The sequence below is a fragment of the Chelon labrosus genome (genome assembly GCF_963514085.1).
Source record: "Chelon labrosus genome assembly, chromosome: 21".
Classification (NCBI taxonomy): domain Eukaryota; kingdom Metazoa; phylum Chordata; class Actinopteri; order Mugiliformes; family Mugilidae; genus Chelon; species Chelon labrosus.
The window spans coordinates 9,614,084-9,629,218 of record NC_140354.1 but is presented as its reverse complement, the minus strand read 5'-3'; the positions used below and the strand labels follow the sequence as shown (position 1 = coordinate 9,629,218).

Genomic DNA, 15,135 nt, shown 5'->3' with positions numbered 1-15,135 from the left:
CACTGAAAGAACGCACACACAGTGTAGTCGAACTTAATTTCAGTTGTTGATTCTTGCTTTTTATTTATTATTTAGTTGGTTAATGGCTACAGGCTCATTACTAATGAACAGACAGAACTCAACGATGCCTCACAGCAAAAAGGTTCTGGGTTCAAATCCATCGGCATGTTCGTCTCTGCGTGGGTTGTCTCTGGGTACTCCGGCTTCCTCCCACCATCCAAAGACATGTTCGTCAGGTTAATTGGTGATTCTAAATTGGCCGTAGGTATTAGCCCTGCGATAGACTGGCGACCTGTCCAGGGTGTACCCCGCCTTTCGCCCAATGACAGCTGGGATAGGCTCCAGCAGACCCCGCGACCCTTCACAGGACTAAGTGGTTACAGAAGATGAATGAATGAATGTTAGCCCTGCGATAGTCTGGTGACTTGTCCAGGGTGTACCCCGCCTCTCACCCAATTGCAGCTGGGATGGGGATAGGCTTCAGCCCCCCTGAGACCAACCAGAGGACAAGTGGTCATAGAAAATGAATGATTGAATGAATGAATGAGGCAAAACTCTGCTTGCACAAGAGAACTCCCGTTGACAAAGTGTGTACACACTACCAAAGCAATGTCGTCACATGTCTTGGGAGTCTTCCAAGTTATTACAGTTCAGGCTTTTTAGACACATTAAGAAAGACTTGGACATCGTCTTAGTTCCTGAAACAGCTTTTATTTGTCGTCACATTCTTTAGTGAATACACCTAGAATTTACATGGTCAGATTCTGGAGTGTATATTCAGTTATACGCCTCCTGTCCTTCATAAAGAGATAGCTGTACATGTGCTTTAGCCAATACAGAAACAGCAGTATGGATAAACATTTAAGAAAAATGTGCAGTCAGAAGTACATATGAATCTTTCTCAGTACACTCGACACTAATGCATATAAGGCACAACACAAAATTTCCAGTATGAAAAATAAAACCCAAATAGCCATTTTTCTAGCTCTGGTATCTTTCATTTTCCAATTTGGGCACCCTTCATCCCAAGCCATAGAGTAAATGAGATTCTTACATGTCAGAAATTAAACATTTTGATACTTTATCGACTGATAATCTCCGTTTGCGTGGGTGACAGGCCACCTTTGGTTGCATTCTTTCGGGTGACAGTGGTGCAGCGGGTGAGGATCTCCTGGGCCCTTGGTCTAGGTGGCACCTTCGGTAATGTGGGCCCCTTGTAGAGGTAGGGATCAGACACGCTAGGGATCAGTTTTCCCTCTGGGGCGGTTGTTGGGCTGCTTGTTGGGCTGAGGCGGTTGCTCACAGTGGGCGGAGGCGTGCGGCTGAGACGAAGCTGTTCTTCGTTGGCGCTTTGGCTCAGGTCAAGGAATGAGCCCGCTGAGGAGGAGAGGTCGCTGAACTCGTCGCTGAAGCTTGAGTCGCTGTTGAAGCTGTCCTCGCTGTCGTGTGTCGGGCTCCTGCCACGTTGCGCCCCTTCTCTGTCCATCTCCACCATGATCATGGGAGGAGGATTTGAGGAGGTGGGTGAGGTGAGAGTGTTTGTAGGGGACGCAGGGGCGCTTGCTGCAGCGGGGCTTGCTGCAGCGGGGCTTGCTGCAGGCTGCACGGCAGGTTGTTCAGGAACGCTGAGATGCCGAGACATCTGTCTGTTGCGTGGTTGGACTGGGGAGGGAGACCTGGCAGATGGAAGTTGCAGCAGGTTTCCATGGGAGCGGCTGTGCTGGGACTGCTGCTCCAGGTCCAAGGAGGCGCCCAAGGAGGCGCCCAGGAAGGGGGAGGAGAGGCGGCGCTCGTGCTGGTGGAATCCCATTTGAATTTGCGGGATGTGGTAGGGCTGCAGGTAAATGGTAGGAATGTAACCTGTTTTTCCATTGTATCTGTTAAAACACAAACATGGAGAGGTGAAAATTGGCACCAGTTTAAAAACTGAAAACAGAGGTCCTTCAGCTTTAGCTAACGCTTGCTTTAATTGCTACTTTGATAGCATTTAATACCTCAAAGTAAACTTGTAAGTTAGAACTTTCTGAATAATACTGACAAACCCTAACCCCCATTTTTTGTTGTTGTTTATACCTATTGATAACGAATGCTATAAAACAAATCAATGTAATGCCTTCCACAAGATGCTAGAGCAAGATCCTGGGTGCTTTACAAAGATTGTTTATTTATTATTTTATTCTACGTTAACCTATTCCAGCCTGACTAATAGACTGGGCTGTGATAATCACTCAGCATGACAAATATGCCTGTTTACTGTAACATATACAAAATGCGTTCATCGATGTACGCTACACTATTAAACAAAATAATAATTGTTTCAAAAAGAAATCGCATTGTTCCGTTTACAAATCAGAAAACATAACTTAGTTATTACCCTCCGGGATAGTGACTTAGTTATTAACCCCGCCCCCAAAAAAGAGATTTTTTTGGGGGCGGGGTTTTCTGATTTGTAAAGGGAATATAAAATCCGGTACAATTCGATTTTTTTTTTTTTTCACTGCACAACCTTCAATGAAAGTTACCTTTAATTAATTGTTTATGGTCTTTCAATTGCGCAGCATTTGTGTAGCGGCCGCTGCTGCCAGTCATTTGACAGTTGTTTTTACAATACTTTACAGTGTATCTGTCCCATTTTCTTACTTTTGAGGCACCGCTCTGGTGTTACTTAGTTAGTTAATTTACAACAAAGCAGCTTAATGATCCATTTTTCAGCGGATCAGTTGTAATACCTTATGAGCCACCAGCCGTTTTCGGACTGCTGCAGGACCTCCACCACTGAACCGGTGCTTACGGTGATCTCGTCATCTTTGGTGGCCTTGTAGTTCTTGACTGCAGCGTAAAGGACTCCTGCGGGTAGAATAAATGTCTAAATATAATGTCATGTAATAGAATTTGCTCGACGTGCAGGTATGCCAGAAATACAGGCGTTGATGTCTACAGAAAGGGTACAACAAATACCTCTTTCAGGAATATCATCTGCCTCGTCGTCATCCTCATCGTCCTCTATTTTCTCCAGGTAGGGCGCAGGGAACCAGGCCATCCGCTTTTCTTCGTTCTCCACAAGCCACCACCCTGAACCAACACAAACACACGTTAAAACTGCTCCCTGGGAGCATTTTGGGGCCGTAGTGGGGACGTCTGCTCACCTGCTTTGTCTTTGATGAGCACGTCTACTTTTTCCTCCACGGCCACTTTGAAAGGCTTGTTCTTGGTGTCTTTGGTCTCGTACGTGGCCACGCATTTGTACGTCTCCGTGACAAACGGCTGGGTCACGTTGCCAGTGTTGCCGGGTCCTCCGTTGCTCTTGGCTTCGTCGTCCGTCTGCATGATCACGATGCTGGGGGCGAGAGAGGCCGATTAGTCCTGAGGTTCATCCGGTCCAGAAAGAAAGAGATAGATCCTATGTCTGATGATGGATTCATGCAGGCTCTACTTTTAAGATTCTCTTTGCCAACATCTCTTCAGTGCTTGCTCTGGGGGTTTCATGCTCTGGGTTGAGACAGTTTGATTATTGTTACTGGCAACATATAAATAAATTGAATTAGACTGATTATTATTATTGCTTAAACCTGAACCTGTACCTGACCTTGTTTCATCTTTGTGAATCTACTGGCTCTTATCTAAAGTCTATCCCTAAAAAGCTGAAAAACTGGAGAAGCTGCTTGGATAGAAAAGTTGGCACAGCGTCTTCAAGAAACTCTACAAGTCCAGTTCCTCTTGTTTTGAGCTTTCATTGGATATAAGATGACCTGGATGACTGAGAACCTGAGAGTTGTCTGAGGTTGTGCGTAAATCAACATTTAAAAGGGGTTAAGAGAAAGTCTTTTCTAGTCATTTTAGAACATAAAAGCAGAACTACAATCAGGAGCCATGTCAAAATGACCATATAACTTAAAATATACAATTATGTTTTAATAGTTACCCCTGATCTAAGATGGTGTTTGAGCCACCATGTATTGTGCAAGTTTTCTGGAATCAGCTCTAAAGGATTACTGAGGATATTTTCAGTATGGATGTCATTGTTTATTTACTTAATCTAATTGCTCTCATAGGCGCAGAGGTCGACAGTACAGTTGCTCGAAATGAATAAATGTTTAGCCTACCTGTCCTTTGCGAAATCCGACTGCAGGTCCTTGTCCTTTGGGTTGAAAAACTGGATGACCTCCAGGTTCTGAGAGACCCGCGGGTCGCACCTCAGCAGTTCATTACAGTAATTCTCCAAAAACGTCAGGCACACCCGGACCTTGGCCGAGCCCTTCCTCTGGCTGCTCTGCTTCATCTTTCTGTCTGAAAGCGCACAGGACTCTTTCAGTGCCAATCCTTAAGGAGCGCGACTGGACTCAGCCCAGCTGTGAATAATGCACACTTACATTGAAACCTTGGGATGATTCTGTCTGATTTTTTCATTTTGCTTGCCGAGGGGAACGCCTTCTTCATTTGCTTCTGTAGGTTATCAACAACATGGGTTAGACATGTGAACATGCACAAAACGAGAGGCGTAAATAAAGCCTGTTTTACACTCACATGCAGTGTCTTGAAGTCCTGAAAGCTTCTGTACACTACAATTTCCTCCTTGTCCGACCAAAGCACCGAGGTCATGTACATCTGGAAGGAGAAAATGCAGACTTTTATTACAAATTCAAAAAAAGAAATATAATGAGCAACTCAATCTGCACTTACTTTGCACTTCTCCTTGTGTATCACCCCAGCCAAACGGACACTCATGGGGTATCGCGCAGGCTCCATGGTGGAAGGGCAGGCAGGCAGGCAGGCAGGCAGGCAGGCGGGTAAAGGTGTGCCGAGCAGTCCTGCAGTCTCAGCCTGGTTCAGGACTGAAGCAGGTGCAACGCTCAGCAGGTGAATTTATTTCCTCCGCCGGAGCAGGTGTGGCTGCAGCGCCTCACGTAGGCACAAATGGAAAAAATTCCAGCATTCCTCCAAAGCCACATGTGTTAGCACAGTTCAGCGCTATGTCACAAACAGGTCAAGTCTGTTTTGTTCTGAGCCGGGACTTGTGCGTGTGGCCCCGGTTGCTGCCAAGGGGAATATTCAAGACTGATGGTGATTAGATTGTGACTGACTGAATCAGGTGGAGCAGGTAGAGCAGGGGCTTCTTCTCTTTCGTTACAGCTCACTAGATCATTTGGAAGGCTAACAAAGTAAACAACCAAGAGGAATGTATCAGGATCCCCTCAGTTGTCCCCTACACACAGAATATGTTCCCAACTAATCATTTAGTGCTTCGAATTAATATATTTTGGGTTCCACACCTTACAGGCATATGTTTTTGGCCTTGGTTCAGAGCTATCACCTTAAAAGGGCTGCACTGTGAAATGAAATATCTATAATGAAGACCCGTGTGTCATCTGCAAAGAAATTAACAACCGCTCATGAGAGAGGCCAGAAGCACCCCGGACGTGTCCCACAGTGCATCACCCCTGCACCCCTACAGCAGTAAGCGTCAGTCACGCCTCCTCTCGGGAAAGCAGCAGCAGCCACGACCGTTAAAACCACACGAGGAAGTTGTTGCACACGACATTCCACATCTTTTTTTTTTTTTTTTCCCAGTCCGGTCTTTACAGGGAAGAAATGTTTCCTCCTCTCTGCAGACAGCTATTTTTAGGTGCAGCATCTACACGGCAAACATGCGGCGCTGTTATCGATTACTGACTAGTTTGTGTTTTAGCATGCTTTTTCAGCCTGCTGGGAGGAACCTGACAATAAAACAAGTGTCCAAGAGCCTCCCGTTGAGCAGTTAGAGACTGTTAAACTCGGTATGTCCAACTAATCTAAACTGATTAAGGATTACAGTCGTTTTGAGATTTGTGTTTACAATATTTATTGACTTATCACTGCACCAACTGTATTTTGGAAGAAACCAAAATCTGGGCTCTGGGGTAGGTCAACAGATTTACGTTTCATGGTTCATTACTGACATCTAGTGTTAGATGAGCCACTGCACCATCGTTTTACTCATTTAACTCGCCAGATCATAAGCCACTCACGAAAGAGCCACGAAGCACGCAAAGCACAGATATGTATGAAACTGCCATCTTTATTTTTCCTCACACAATACCCTCATAGCAAAAGTATAACACTTTATCTTCTTTTAACTGAGTTTGTTAAATCGGGGTTTAAATGACCCCCTCCCATATAAACATTCTTTCATTGCACAGATTCCTGGTTCTGTTATACATGATTTATAATAATAATAAATTATAATTAATTTGAAGCCATTAAGATCTGCAATCCACTTGCATGGATTAAAAAAAAAAAAAAAAAGCAATACAGTGCAAATAGTAGCCCAACAGCCAATAGAAATCAAGTTGATGCGAGCAGCTTTAAGCGACAGATAGGTTTGGGAGTGCGTGCATTGCTCAGCAGCTTTTACATCGACCTTACTACAATAAAGGAATCCTGAAAAGTTGAAAAAAAATATTCCTTTCAAACACGACGACGACTTACAAACATTTCAAACAGTAAGGCAGCACATTTTCCCTAAAGCGTCAAAGGAGGTCACCCTTTCACACATGGTTTACATTCTTCAATGTCATACTCCCCACTGAGGAAGCAACTCGTTTGCTGGAAGTAAACAGCAGTAAAATAAAATAAAAAATAATAATAAAAAAAAAAAAAATCAACAGGTCAGAACACTGCATTGCTTTTGTTGCGTCTCAACATTTCTCCTTGTGCCGTGCCCAGAACTTTTTCTTCCAGGCGACCGTTTGAGACAACGCACAACCCTTTGTCTCAAACTCACGATGTGTGCCGTCACGTGTGCGCTAATTTTTCCACTTTTAATTAAAAATAATTAAACAGCTCACCCTTAAATAAAACAAAACATTTAGGCGGCGTAAGGGATCCTACCCATCGAGTGATCTTTGGCTTGAACAGAGAACATCTGATATGAAGTCGCTGCAGCTTGGAAAAGACCCGCTCTCTGGGTCAGTCCTAGCTCCATCACCCTTCAGCGTTTTCGGTTATTAAATATTTATTGCCTTAACATCATAAACGAACATAGCATCCCTGATCAACTTACAATCCAGTCAAAAAAAAAAAACAGATTCTTTCTCATCGCAGCGTCTCCTCTGATCTTAGTTCAATAAATCACCATTAATCACTTTGGGGCTTAAAAACTGATAAAGATACTGTATATTTAAAATTAAATTTTAAATAAATTAAGCTCTCACTGAAGAAAATCTTTCCACGCATCTTTATAATTTCTTCTGCAACCCCTAATTGAAAGGCATTTATGTTTATTCCCCTTAAGAATCTATTTTGATGTCCGACTACAGAGGCAGATTTGAGTGCAAATAAATGAGGTGGATTATCAAAAATAAAAATAATAATAAAAAAAAAGACAAATTAAAATTTCAATTATCTCTGCAGCGACTGGGAGAGCCGCCCATATCTCGCCGATCTTTCCTCCTCTTCTTCCTCTGCGCCTTCTTTCCTTCGGTGCAGCAGATGAGTGTGTCTGACCACTTGTTCGTTTCCGCGCGGTGAGGAAAACGGGTCACCTCGGGTTCTCGGCATTCAAAGGCCCTCCCATCCCATTCAAGCACGGGGCAGACGGAGCCGTCCCTCATTTCACTCGGCGTCCCCGTGCATTTATGTCACCGGAATTCATAAATAGGCATACTGTGCTCTCGAATGTGGTTTAGGCTTAGAGACTGGTACCTGCAGGAGCAAGTAAGAGACAAACAGTGTGAATAAGAGGCGTGTTGACGTGACTAATGTTACTGAATTATAGTAATTACCACTCTGAGCTCCTATGGTAATAGTAGCCTTCAATAGTGGCCGTGGACTTCTGGAAGCAGATGTAGTAGAAGCCGGCGAACGAGGCTCCGCTGATGTCTTTGATGGTGTGGTCTGGAACTAGAAACTGCTCCTGAGAGGGCGAGAAGAGCAGAGGTCAGCCTGATGCTAGGCCGAGGGGGGAGACAGGGGAACGGCCGCAGCTTGATAATGTAACCAACCTTCCACCTCATGAAGATATAATCACTGTTTTCCAGCGCTTCATAGTCGAAGTCGTCCGAGTTGAAGTTTTTGGCGTACTTGTAAAAGGCCTGGAACTTGCTCTGGAAAGGGAGCAGAAACGTCAACACGTGCAATCAAATATGCCAAATTAACGTCAAATGGTTTCATTAATTGATCATCAGCCGTGTATAATTCACGCCAGGGATTAGCATGTGTCCTGGATGGTCAGATCACAAATGGGCACCTTTAAAACCAGGTGTGAATAGAACCGGGACATATTGAGGATGGATTTGCGATCCGTTCACTCGGACCACATTTAGAGGCGGTCTTGCCCACTTTCCACATTCCTTTCAGCAGTGTGGACAAACAATGCGTCCTGGGTCGTCGCCTACTCGACTGACGCGCTCCAGTGGCTTCCACAGTTCGGAATACAATCTGATTTTTGTAACCAACATCAGGGAATAGCCAGATAAATGCATAAATGATAAAATGTTTAGTGAGTGAGAGAAACTCTAAAGCTTGTTTCAAAATTCATATCATGTCCACAAGTCTCCATGTCACGACCATAGACTGTATAAAGATGAAGGGCGGAACAGCTCCTCAAAAGTGAAGCCGGATCAAGTAGAGCTCCCCCTGGTGTCTGGCTGCAGTATAGGTCATAAGCTCCACCCCCTCCATGTTAGTGGATGGGACCTGCGCCAAACTAAAACACTAAAAAAAAAGTGTGGCCGGGTCATCGATACTGCTGTAATACTATTCTACTGCACCTCAAATGATGTCTGTTCTTATTTGCATACAGTGTGCAAAACTGGATGACTTTTGGACAGGAACGGAGAGACGTATTTTCAGCCGGTTACGCGTGACTGGATCACTCAGGACACATTCAAATAACCAGGTCAGGACAGGGGCCATTGATCGCTCAGACGACATTAAATGGTCCGGGCCACATGTGACCACATTATTTCAGCAGCACTCTGTTTTGAAAGTTTGGGAGCCCTTCCCGTCCCCAAAGTGAGCGAATAATTTCACTGAGCTTTATCCTTTGTAAACAAAAAAATGCTACCCCGTCGTATACATCCTGCATATTTCAAAATAATTTGGGCATTGCTGTGCATTACCAGTTAATATGCAAGTTACTGATCAAATCCTCGATTGACTGAGACAGTTACATTAAGATAAATTAAGATGATTGAACATACCCAGTGCTTTCGGTCCACATCCTCGTCTGCGTCCCACTTCCTGGTTAAAAAAGGCCTTTTTCGGCTGATAATTTCACCAGCAAAGAAAGTAGTAAGAGTGGGATACTCCTGCCACAAACACACACACACAACAAATGAGAAAATGAAAACCCTAACCCTTCCGCATATTATTTTTTAATATAAATAAATAAACCACGGTGCAACTTGAGGAGTAATGTGATTTATAGGTTGTGGGGCTGGCTATGAACTACACACTTTAGCATCTGCAGATATAGGGGTGCTGCTGGTGCCGCAAATCAAACAGTTGTCCCCTTCATCTCAGCTTTCTGCAACACGCCGATGCACTTACACACTCAGCTGGCAGTTCATTTGTTACACTAGTGAATACAAATGCGTCCTAATACAACAGCCCTGCGCTAAATCTTTTCATTTGTTTAACATACACCGAGAGAGCTGGTGATTTTGGATCACTTTGGAGGCTGTGCTCTGAAGTACTATCGAATTGGATTGTGTTGTACCGGCAAGTTTCATCTTTTTAAACAGGCCCATTTTATTCAGTGGGCTAGGCTATATAACAAAAACGCTGTTTGTGTTTGATTCAATACAAACTACATCCTCCAAAAATGATCATGCAGCTGAATTCCCACTTTCTTAGGCTGTTTCAACATAAACTGAACATTATAACAACCCTGAAGGTAAGAGTTAGTGCAGGACTGTTGTACTAGAATGCATTTGTTTTCACTAGTGTACCCGATGAAGTGGCAAGAGCTTGTATGCACAAGAAATGTGAGAGACTATCAGCTTTCCCCCCCCGCTCCGTCACAGCTGAAATTTACCCGGGGATCTCGCTGACCCTTTCCCCCCCCTTCCACATGTTACATAAAGTAACTGGGCATACAGCTGACACACTTAAGCTCAAGTATGGGTGGCTGGCCCGAGCTGCCTCACAGTTTATCAACAGCTAATCTGACATGATTCATCCAGCGTCGAGCAAGTGGGAACCAGTTCGCGTTCAGTCACAGAAAGAGTAAAGGTCAGTGTTACTACACCTGACCCAGTTGCGAAGGCTTACCTCAGTCAGGCCTTTGATCTTCAGGTATCCACACAAATATGAGTCCTCTACAGTCACATGCTGTCCAAGATAAAGACATTTAAGGAATTGCAAGCACAAAAGTTGTGTATACAAATGAAACGGCAGCACTGGAAATGAGAAAACAAGACGCCAGGTGGACGAGCAAACAGGAATTAAACCTTATATTTGCTTAATGTCTGCTAGATAGATCAATTCTGCAATTCAGGTAGCTTATTGCACAAAATACTAGCGTGTTTGGATGGTATGTGAGCTACAAACTATATTGTATGTGACTAAAGTATGTCTTGAATTCAAAATGCCAGCACAGGAACATGGCTCAAAATTAGGTCAGCTTGTTAATACTGTAAAAAAATATGACTGCACATATGCTGACTTTGCATTATAATAATAAAAAACAACATTAATAAACAAACTAATAACAATTTACCTGCAAAACAACCTCGACGTCGTAGGAGTTGCCTTTGCTCTTCTGGTAACCACGAAACTGTGAGCCGCTGTACAGGAGCGAGGTGGCCACCCCCGGCTGGTGGGTGTTGATCGGGGCAGGGGGAACAAGAGAGGCCGAGGACCGGCAGGCCGAGCCGGTCGCTCTGTAGCACTCCGCTCGGACTGGCATGACGAGCGCTAAGGTGCCGCCGTCAGCAACCGTCATTAACTTTGCGACTGAGCACACCGCACCTGGGGACAGAATAGGTGCTGACAGGGGAGGTTCAGCGAAACCGCTCGAAACACCACAAGTCCAAACTTTTCCTCAATTATCTGAGGTGTCCATGAACCGACTACAGGAGAGCTGCAGCGTTTCATTTGAGAATCCAGCTTCCCCGAATTTCATTGGCTAGAAACTAGTGCTCGCCCGGAGAGGGATTCTTATTGGATAATGAGCCGCGGGGTGTTCTGGGTGTTGTATTCCATTCCCGGCACTCCAATCACGAGATAGGATACAAGATGGAAACTCAATGTTTTGGTGACAATTTTAGATACTGTAGTTTAAGACTGAAATACAGAAACACATATATTAATAGTTCAAAACAATTACTGTGTCTCCTAGGCAAATATAGCACTAACACGGACCTGTTTCCTTATTTCTGCTATATACTGTGTATCAAACATAATAGTTTCTATAATTTACACGATATCATATGATTGAATCCTGTTAAAAATTATTTTTTTCTCATTCAAAGTGTTAATGATAGTTTCTTAGAGCAGCCTTAAAGGGATACAACATTATATTTAACTATAGACATTCCTTGTGATAATTAAGCCTTTCAATTCTTGAATTTAACTAAATTATTTTCTATTTGAAGGAGGCATCTTGAGGCAATGATCAAAATATACAGTTTTTCATTAATTTCTTTTTTATTGTGTTGTTTTCATTTCAAAACAGGCAGCAAAAATGACAAACAGAGAGGTAGTTAGAGCTTTTCTTTAGTGCATATGACAAATATTGAGTATATACTGTAAGAAGACATGCTTTTTTTACTTGTACACAGTGGGAGTTGTTACAATTGTCAAGTGAAGCTGTGAAAATACACACACACTTAAAAATGATCTTACTAGTTGATCTCCTGCAACTGCTCCCTCAAACGGTCCACGTATCTGTTGATGTCTGAGATGCACATGCGGCTCCGCTTAACTTCTTTGTCTTGAATCTGCGACGACCCATAAAGGCAAACGTCAAAATTTTTATAAAGGCTGTCAGACAAACAAGAGAGGTTTTGTGATCCATGTTAAAATTTACACTATCAGATCCCTACCCCTTTAATTAGTGTCGCTTTCCAGGTGCTGACACAGGTAACCAGCTGAGTCTCCCGGTCGTTGATATTCAAAATGTGGTTATCGTGGCCAGTGGCTAGTGCGTCCATCACTGCGTCTTTGTCTGCGAACAGCTACGCGTAGGAAATACAAGCATAAGAACAATGGCGGTGCTTTCAGATTTATCTGTGTCATCAGCGTTGACATTAGACTGGCATTATTCAACTATTCAAATACCGTACTGGTCATTTTTGTTTTCTTGGTATGCATGCTTAAATGTGCAACTGAGTTTTCAGTGTAGAACTGAGAAACAAGTTCTTGCAAATGTGTTAGTATTTTTAGTTTTATGGCCTTGTTGCTGAAAGGTGCAATGCAAATAAACCAGCCTCACCTTAGTTTGGCTACAATAGCTTTAGTTATAATACTGGTCTACAACATTAGACTAAAAGGGACATCACTGACCATCACAACGTCGTTTGACATTGCCTCCTCCAGCTCGCCTTTGGCAACTTTCTGGAGAGTTTCATTGGCAACTTCCCGTACATTCTGATAATAGGCATCCTCCAGATCTCGACATTGGGCAAATGTATAAATGTGTCAAAGAAATTATTCATACACGGTTGGATTACTCACAAGAAAAATCTGGCAAGAAAAAGTTAGAAACATCAGTGCTAGTTGAAATGACTCAAAGGTGTTACGCAGACTAACAGTCGTCGAAGGATATATCTCTTGCACAGTTTCGCTGAAGTTGCCAACCATGTCTGAGAGGCTGGCGTCAAAGGTTTTGATGTCATCCTGAAATGAAGAGGAGGCATCACTGTGGGTAAACCTGAACTTAAAGTAGGACACAGCATCAGGACAGAATGTACACGCTGACCTCCAGCAGAGTGTCCAGATGAAACTCCAGTTCCATGAGGCTTTTGCAGAGGTGGTTGACTTCCTCATTGCAATGCTTGAGCTTGGCCTTAAATAAACCTGGATCTGATAACTGCTGCAACTCCACTGTCCTCTATACAGGGGAAAAAAACAAGAGATAATCCTGTGTTAAATGCTAATATCATTTTTACTGAATCTATATAACTCTGCAAGACAGCCCAGAAAATGTTAGACTATAATGGTCCTTCCAGCTTGCCTCGCTGTGTTGCCGATCAAAACTTTCCAACATCTGTGCTGCTTTCTGTTGGTAGTTTGCCACAGTCTCACGCTGGCCACTGAAGAAAGAGTCCACCAGTGTCTTTCTTTTTTCGTGTTCAGCCAAGCCTGTTTCAAATAGCTGCATACACAGCTCCACCATTTGTTGTTCAAATGTAAGTACAAGGTCAAGGAATCATAGTCTCAGCTTCCATGTTATCAGTAATACACCTGCATGGATCAGGAAGCCATGACAAGGATATGTCAGGAGCAGAGAAGCCACTCCCGGAGCACAGCGCAGTGTCTCTGTCTCTGGATCGTCTTTAAACATGCTGTTAAACAGATATGGCCCGTTGAGGAACTCCACAAAGGCATCCTGTGAGACAGAAGGACTTAAGTGAGGCACATGACGTACATACACACTTACTCATCTGCACCAACAAACCTGAATTTGCATTACCTTGTGTAATTGTAGTTTAGCGTCCTGACTTTGGTGAGTCTCAACAGCTTGTTGTTTCTCCACCTCTTCAAGTCTCATTTTCTCCAGAACAGGCATGTATTTGATCATTGCTTCTTTTTTCTGCACGCACACACAGATACATCAGTCAATAAAGATCAATAAAATGTTGTCGTAAGCGGAAGAAGATTACAAAACTTACATGGCTACAGTCGATTGTGAATTGGATTTGGACTGTTTGTACTTACAGTGTTCTTGTCGATCAATCTGTAGTCCAGGAACGTCAAGTTCGGAAAATAGCCAGCGAGGAAGAATTTGTAATCGTCGACCTCAGAGACAGGATTCCCAGAAAAGGTGACTGTGAACAGTTTCTCCAGCTTCCTGATGTGGAGCACCTTTGAAACAGATCAACTATGCATTAGGTTATGTAAAACATTCAGTGGCGTGGCACATTCATTTTTTTTCTTTCTTACATCTTCTAGCTGACTGAGGAGGTTGTTTGCAAAGATGAAATGGGTGAGGTTCCCAAGTGTAGCCATGTTTTCGATGACAGAGATCTTGTTGTTGGACAAATTCAGCACCTCGAGCTTTCGCAGCGCCTCCAGACCCTCAATTTTCTCGATGCTGTTGAATGACAGATCTGAAAGGTGCATTTAAAGCATTGCTAGTATTGTTTCTTAGTAGATCTTAGGTGCTGTCTACAAGGAAATGCAATCAGAATATACAGCAAACGCAAAGTTCCTTCTTACTTAGCCATGTCAGATTAATCAGATTTTCCAGGCCCTCAATCTTCTCTATGAGGTTGTTATTCAAATCAAGCCTGGTCAAGGAGGTGAATTCCCACAAGTGGTCAATCTTTTGGATGTCTGTCAACAAACAAACTCTCACATAACTAAACTCAGTACACAGTGATACACGTTTATTTTTACTCTTTCTCACTTTTGAATTCCAGGTATAATACAAGGATTTCACTAAAGTGGGTTCCCACAGCATCGGGCTCATCATCGAGAGCCTCCGCTACGACCTCCCGCAGAAACATCTCATCCATCAACGTGGGCCGGGATTTGTCAGCATAAGAGCTCATCATGCTGTCAGTGGCGACCCTTTCCTCTGTTAAGACAACAGAAATACATGATATTTTGTTACTTAGAAGCTTGATTTGTTCAGGTAAACACTGTGCCAAGCAAAGGAACAGAAACATTGGAGGGTGTTGCTTTATATATTATTATTATTACTCATGCAACAAGCTTAAAATACACACAATTAAAACTTTACTACCTTGATAAAGTCGGTGTGTACCCTCTCACTACCTCTGTTGTTTACACTGTTACATAGCAACAGGCTCATCTGAAGCTGCGTTCAAGTGCGTTCGAGTTATTCTGTTAAAATGAGATTTAAAGCTCAAAATGCACCTTTTTTTTAGCGTGACTTATTGACATATGACTAAATATATCAAAATTGCGTTTAGCTGCGATATCAGGAACATTTTGCGCTCAATTTATTTTCGTTAAACATATTTTTTT

General features: G+C 43.2%; 3 protein-coding genes across 3 annotated transcripts; all 3 read right to left on the bottom strand.

The window, feature by feature from the left end:
* Positions 1 to 697: 697 nt before the first annotated feature.
* On the bottom strand, positions 698 to 4,856 carry noxo1a (NADPH oxidase organizer 1a). The gene is made up of 8 exons (XM_084571186.1): positions 4,681 to 4,856; positions 4,525 to 4,605; positions 4,371 to 4,443; positions 4,104 to 4,287; positions 3,147 to 3,337; positions 2,959 to 3,072; positions 2,730 to 2,847; positions 698 to 1,877 (listed from the first exon to the last, which is right to left on the bottom strand). Exons 1-8 carry the CDS (start codon positions 4,744 to 4,746, stop codon positions 1,082 to 1,084), a joined length of 1,623 nt encoding a protein of 540 aa, XP_084427312.1. The 5' UTR covers positions 4,747 to 4,856; the 3' UTR covers positions 698 to 1,081.
* Positions 4,857 to 5,773: 917 nt separating this feature from the next.
* Positions 5,774 to 11,405, bottom strand: gid4 (GID complex subunit 4 homolog). Its single transcript, XM_084570403.1, has 6 exons — positions 10,700 to 11,405; positions 10,252 to 10,311; positions 9,180 to 9,287; positions 7,980 to 8,081; positions 7,761 to 7,891; positions 5,774 to 7,680 (listed from the first exon to the last, which is right to left on the bottom strand). The coding sequence occupies exons 1-6, from the start codon at positions 10,922 to 10,924 to the stop codon at positions 7,617 to 7,619; spliced, it is 690 nt and encodes a 229-aa protein (XP_084426529.1). The 5' UTR covers positions 10,925 to 11,405; the 3' UTR covers positions 5,774 to 7,616.
* A 291-nt stretch (positions 11,406 to 11,696) lies between these two features.
* On the bottom strand, positions 11,697 to 14,924 carry drc3 (dynein regulatory complex subunit 3). Its single transcript, XM_084570027.1, has 12 exons — positions 14,552 to 14,924; positions 14,362 to 14,478; positions 14,086 to 14,252; positions 13,861 to 14,007; positions 13,616 to 13,735; positions 13,382 to 13,531; positions 13,157 to 13,348; positions 12,902 to 13,033; positions 12,760 to 12,819; positions 12,487 to 12,618; positions 12,027 to 12,158; positions 11,697 to 11,921 (listed from the first exon to the last, which is right to left on the bottom strand). Exons 1-12 carry the CDS (start codon positions 14,811 to 14,813, stop codon positions 11,826 to 11,828), a joined length of 1,707 nt encoding a protein of 568 aa, XP_084426153.1. The 5' UTR covers positions 14,814 to 14,924; the 3' UTR covers positions 11,697 to 11,825.
* Between the last annotated feature and the right edge of the window lie 211 nt (positions 14,925 to 15,135).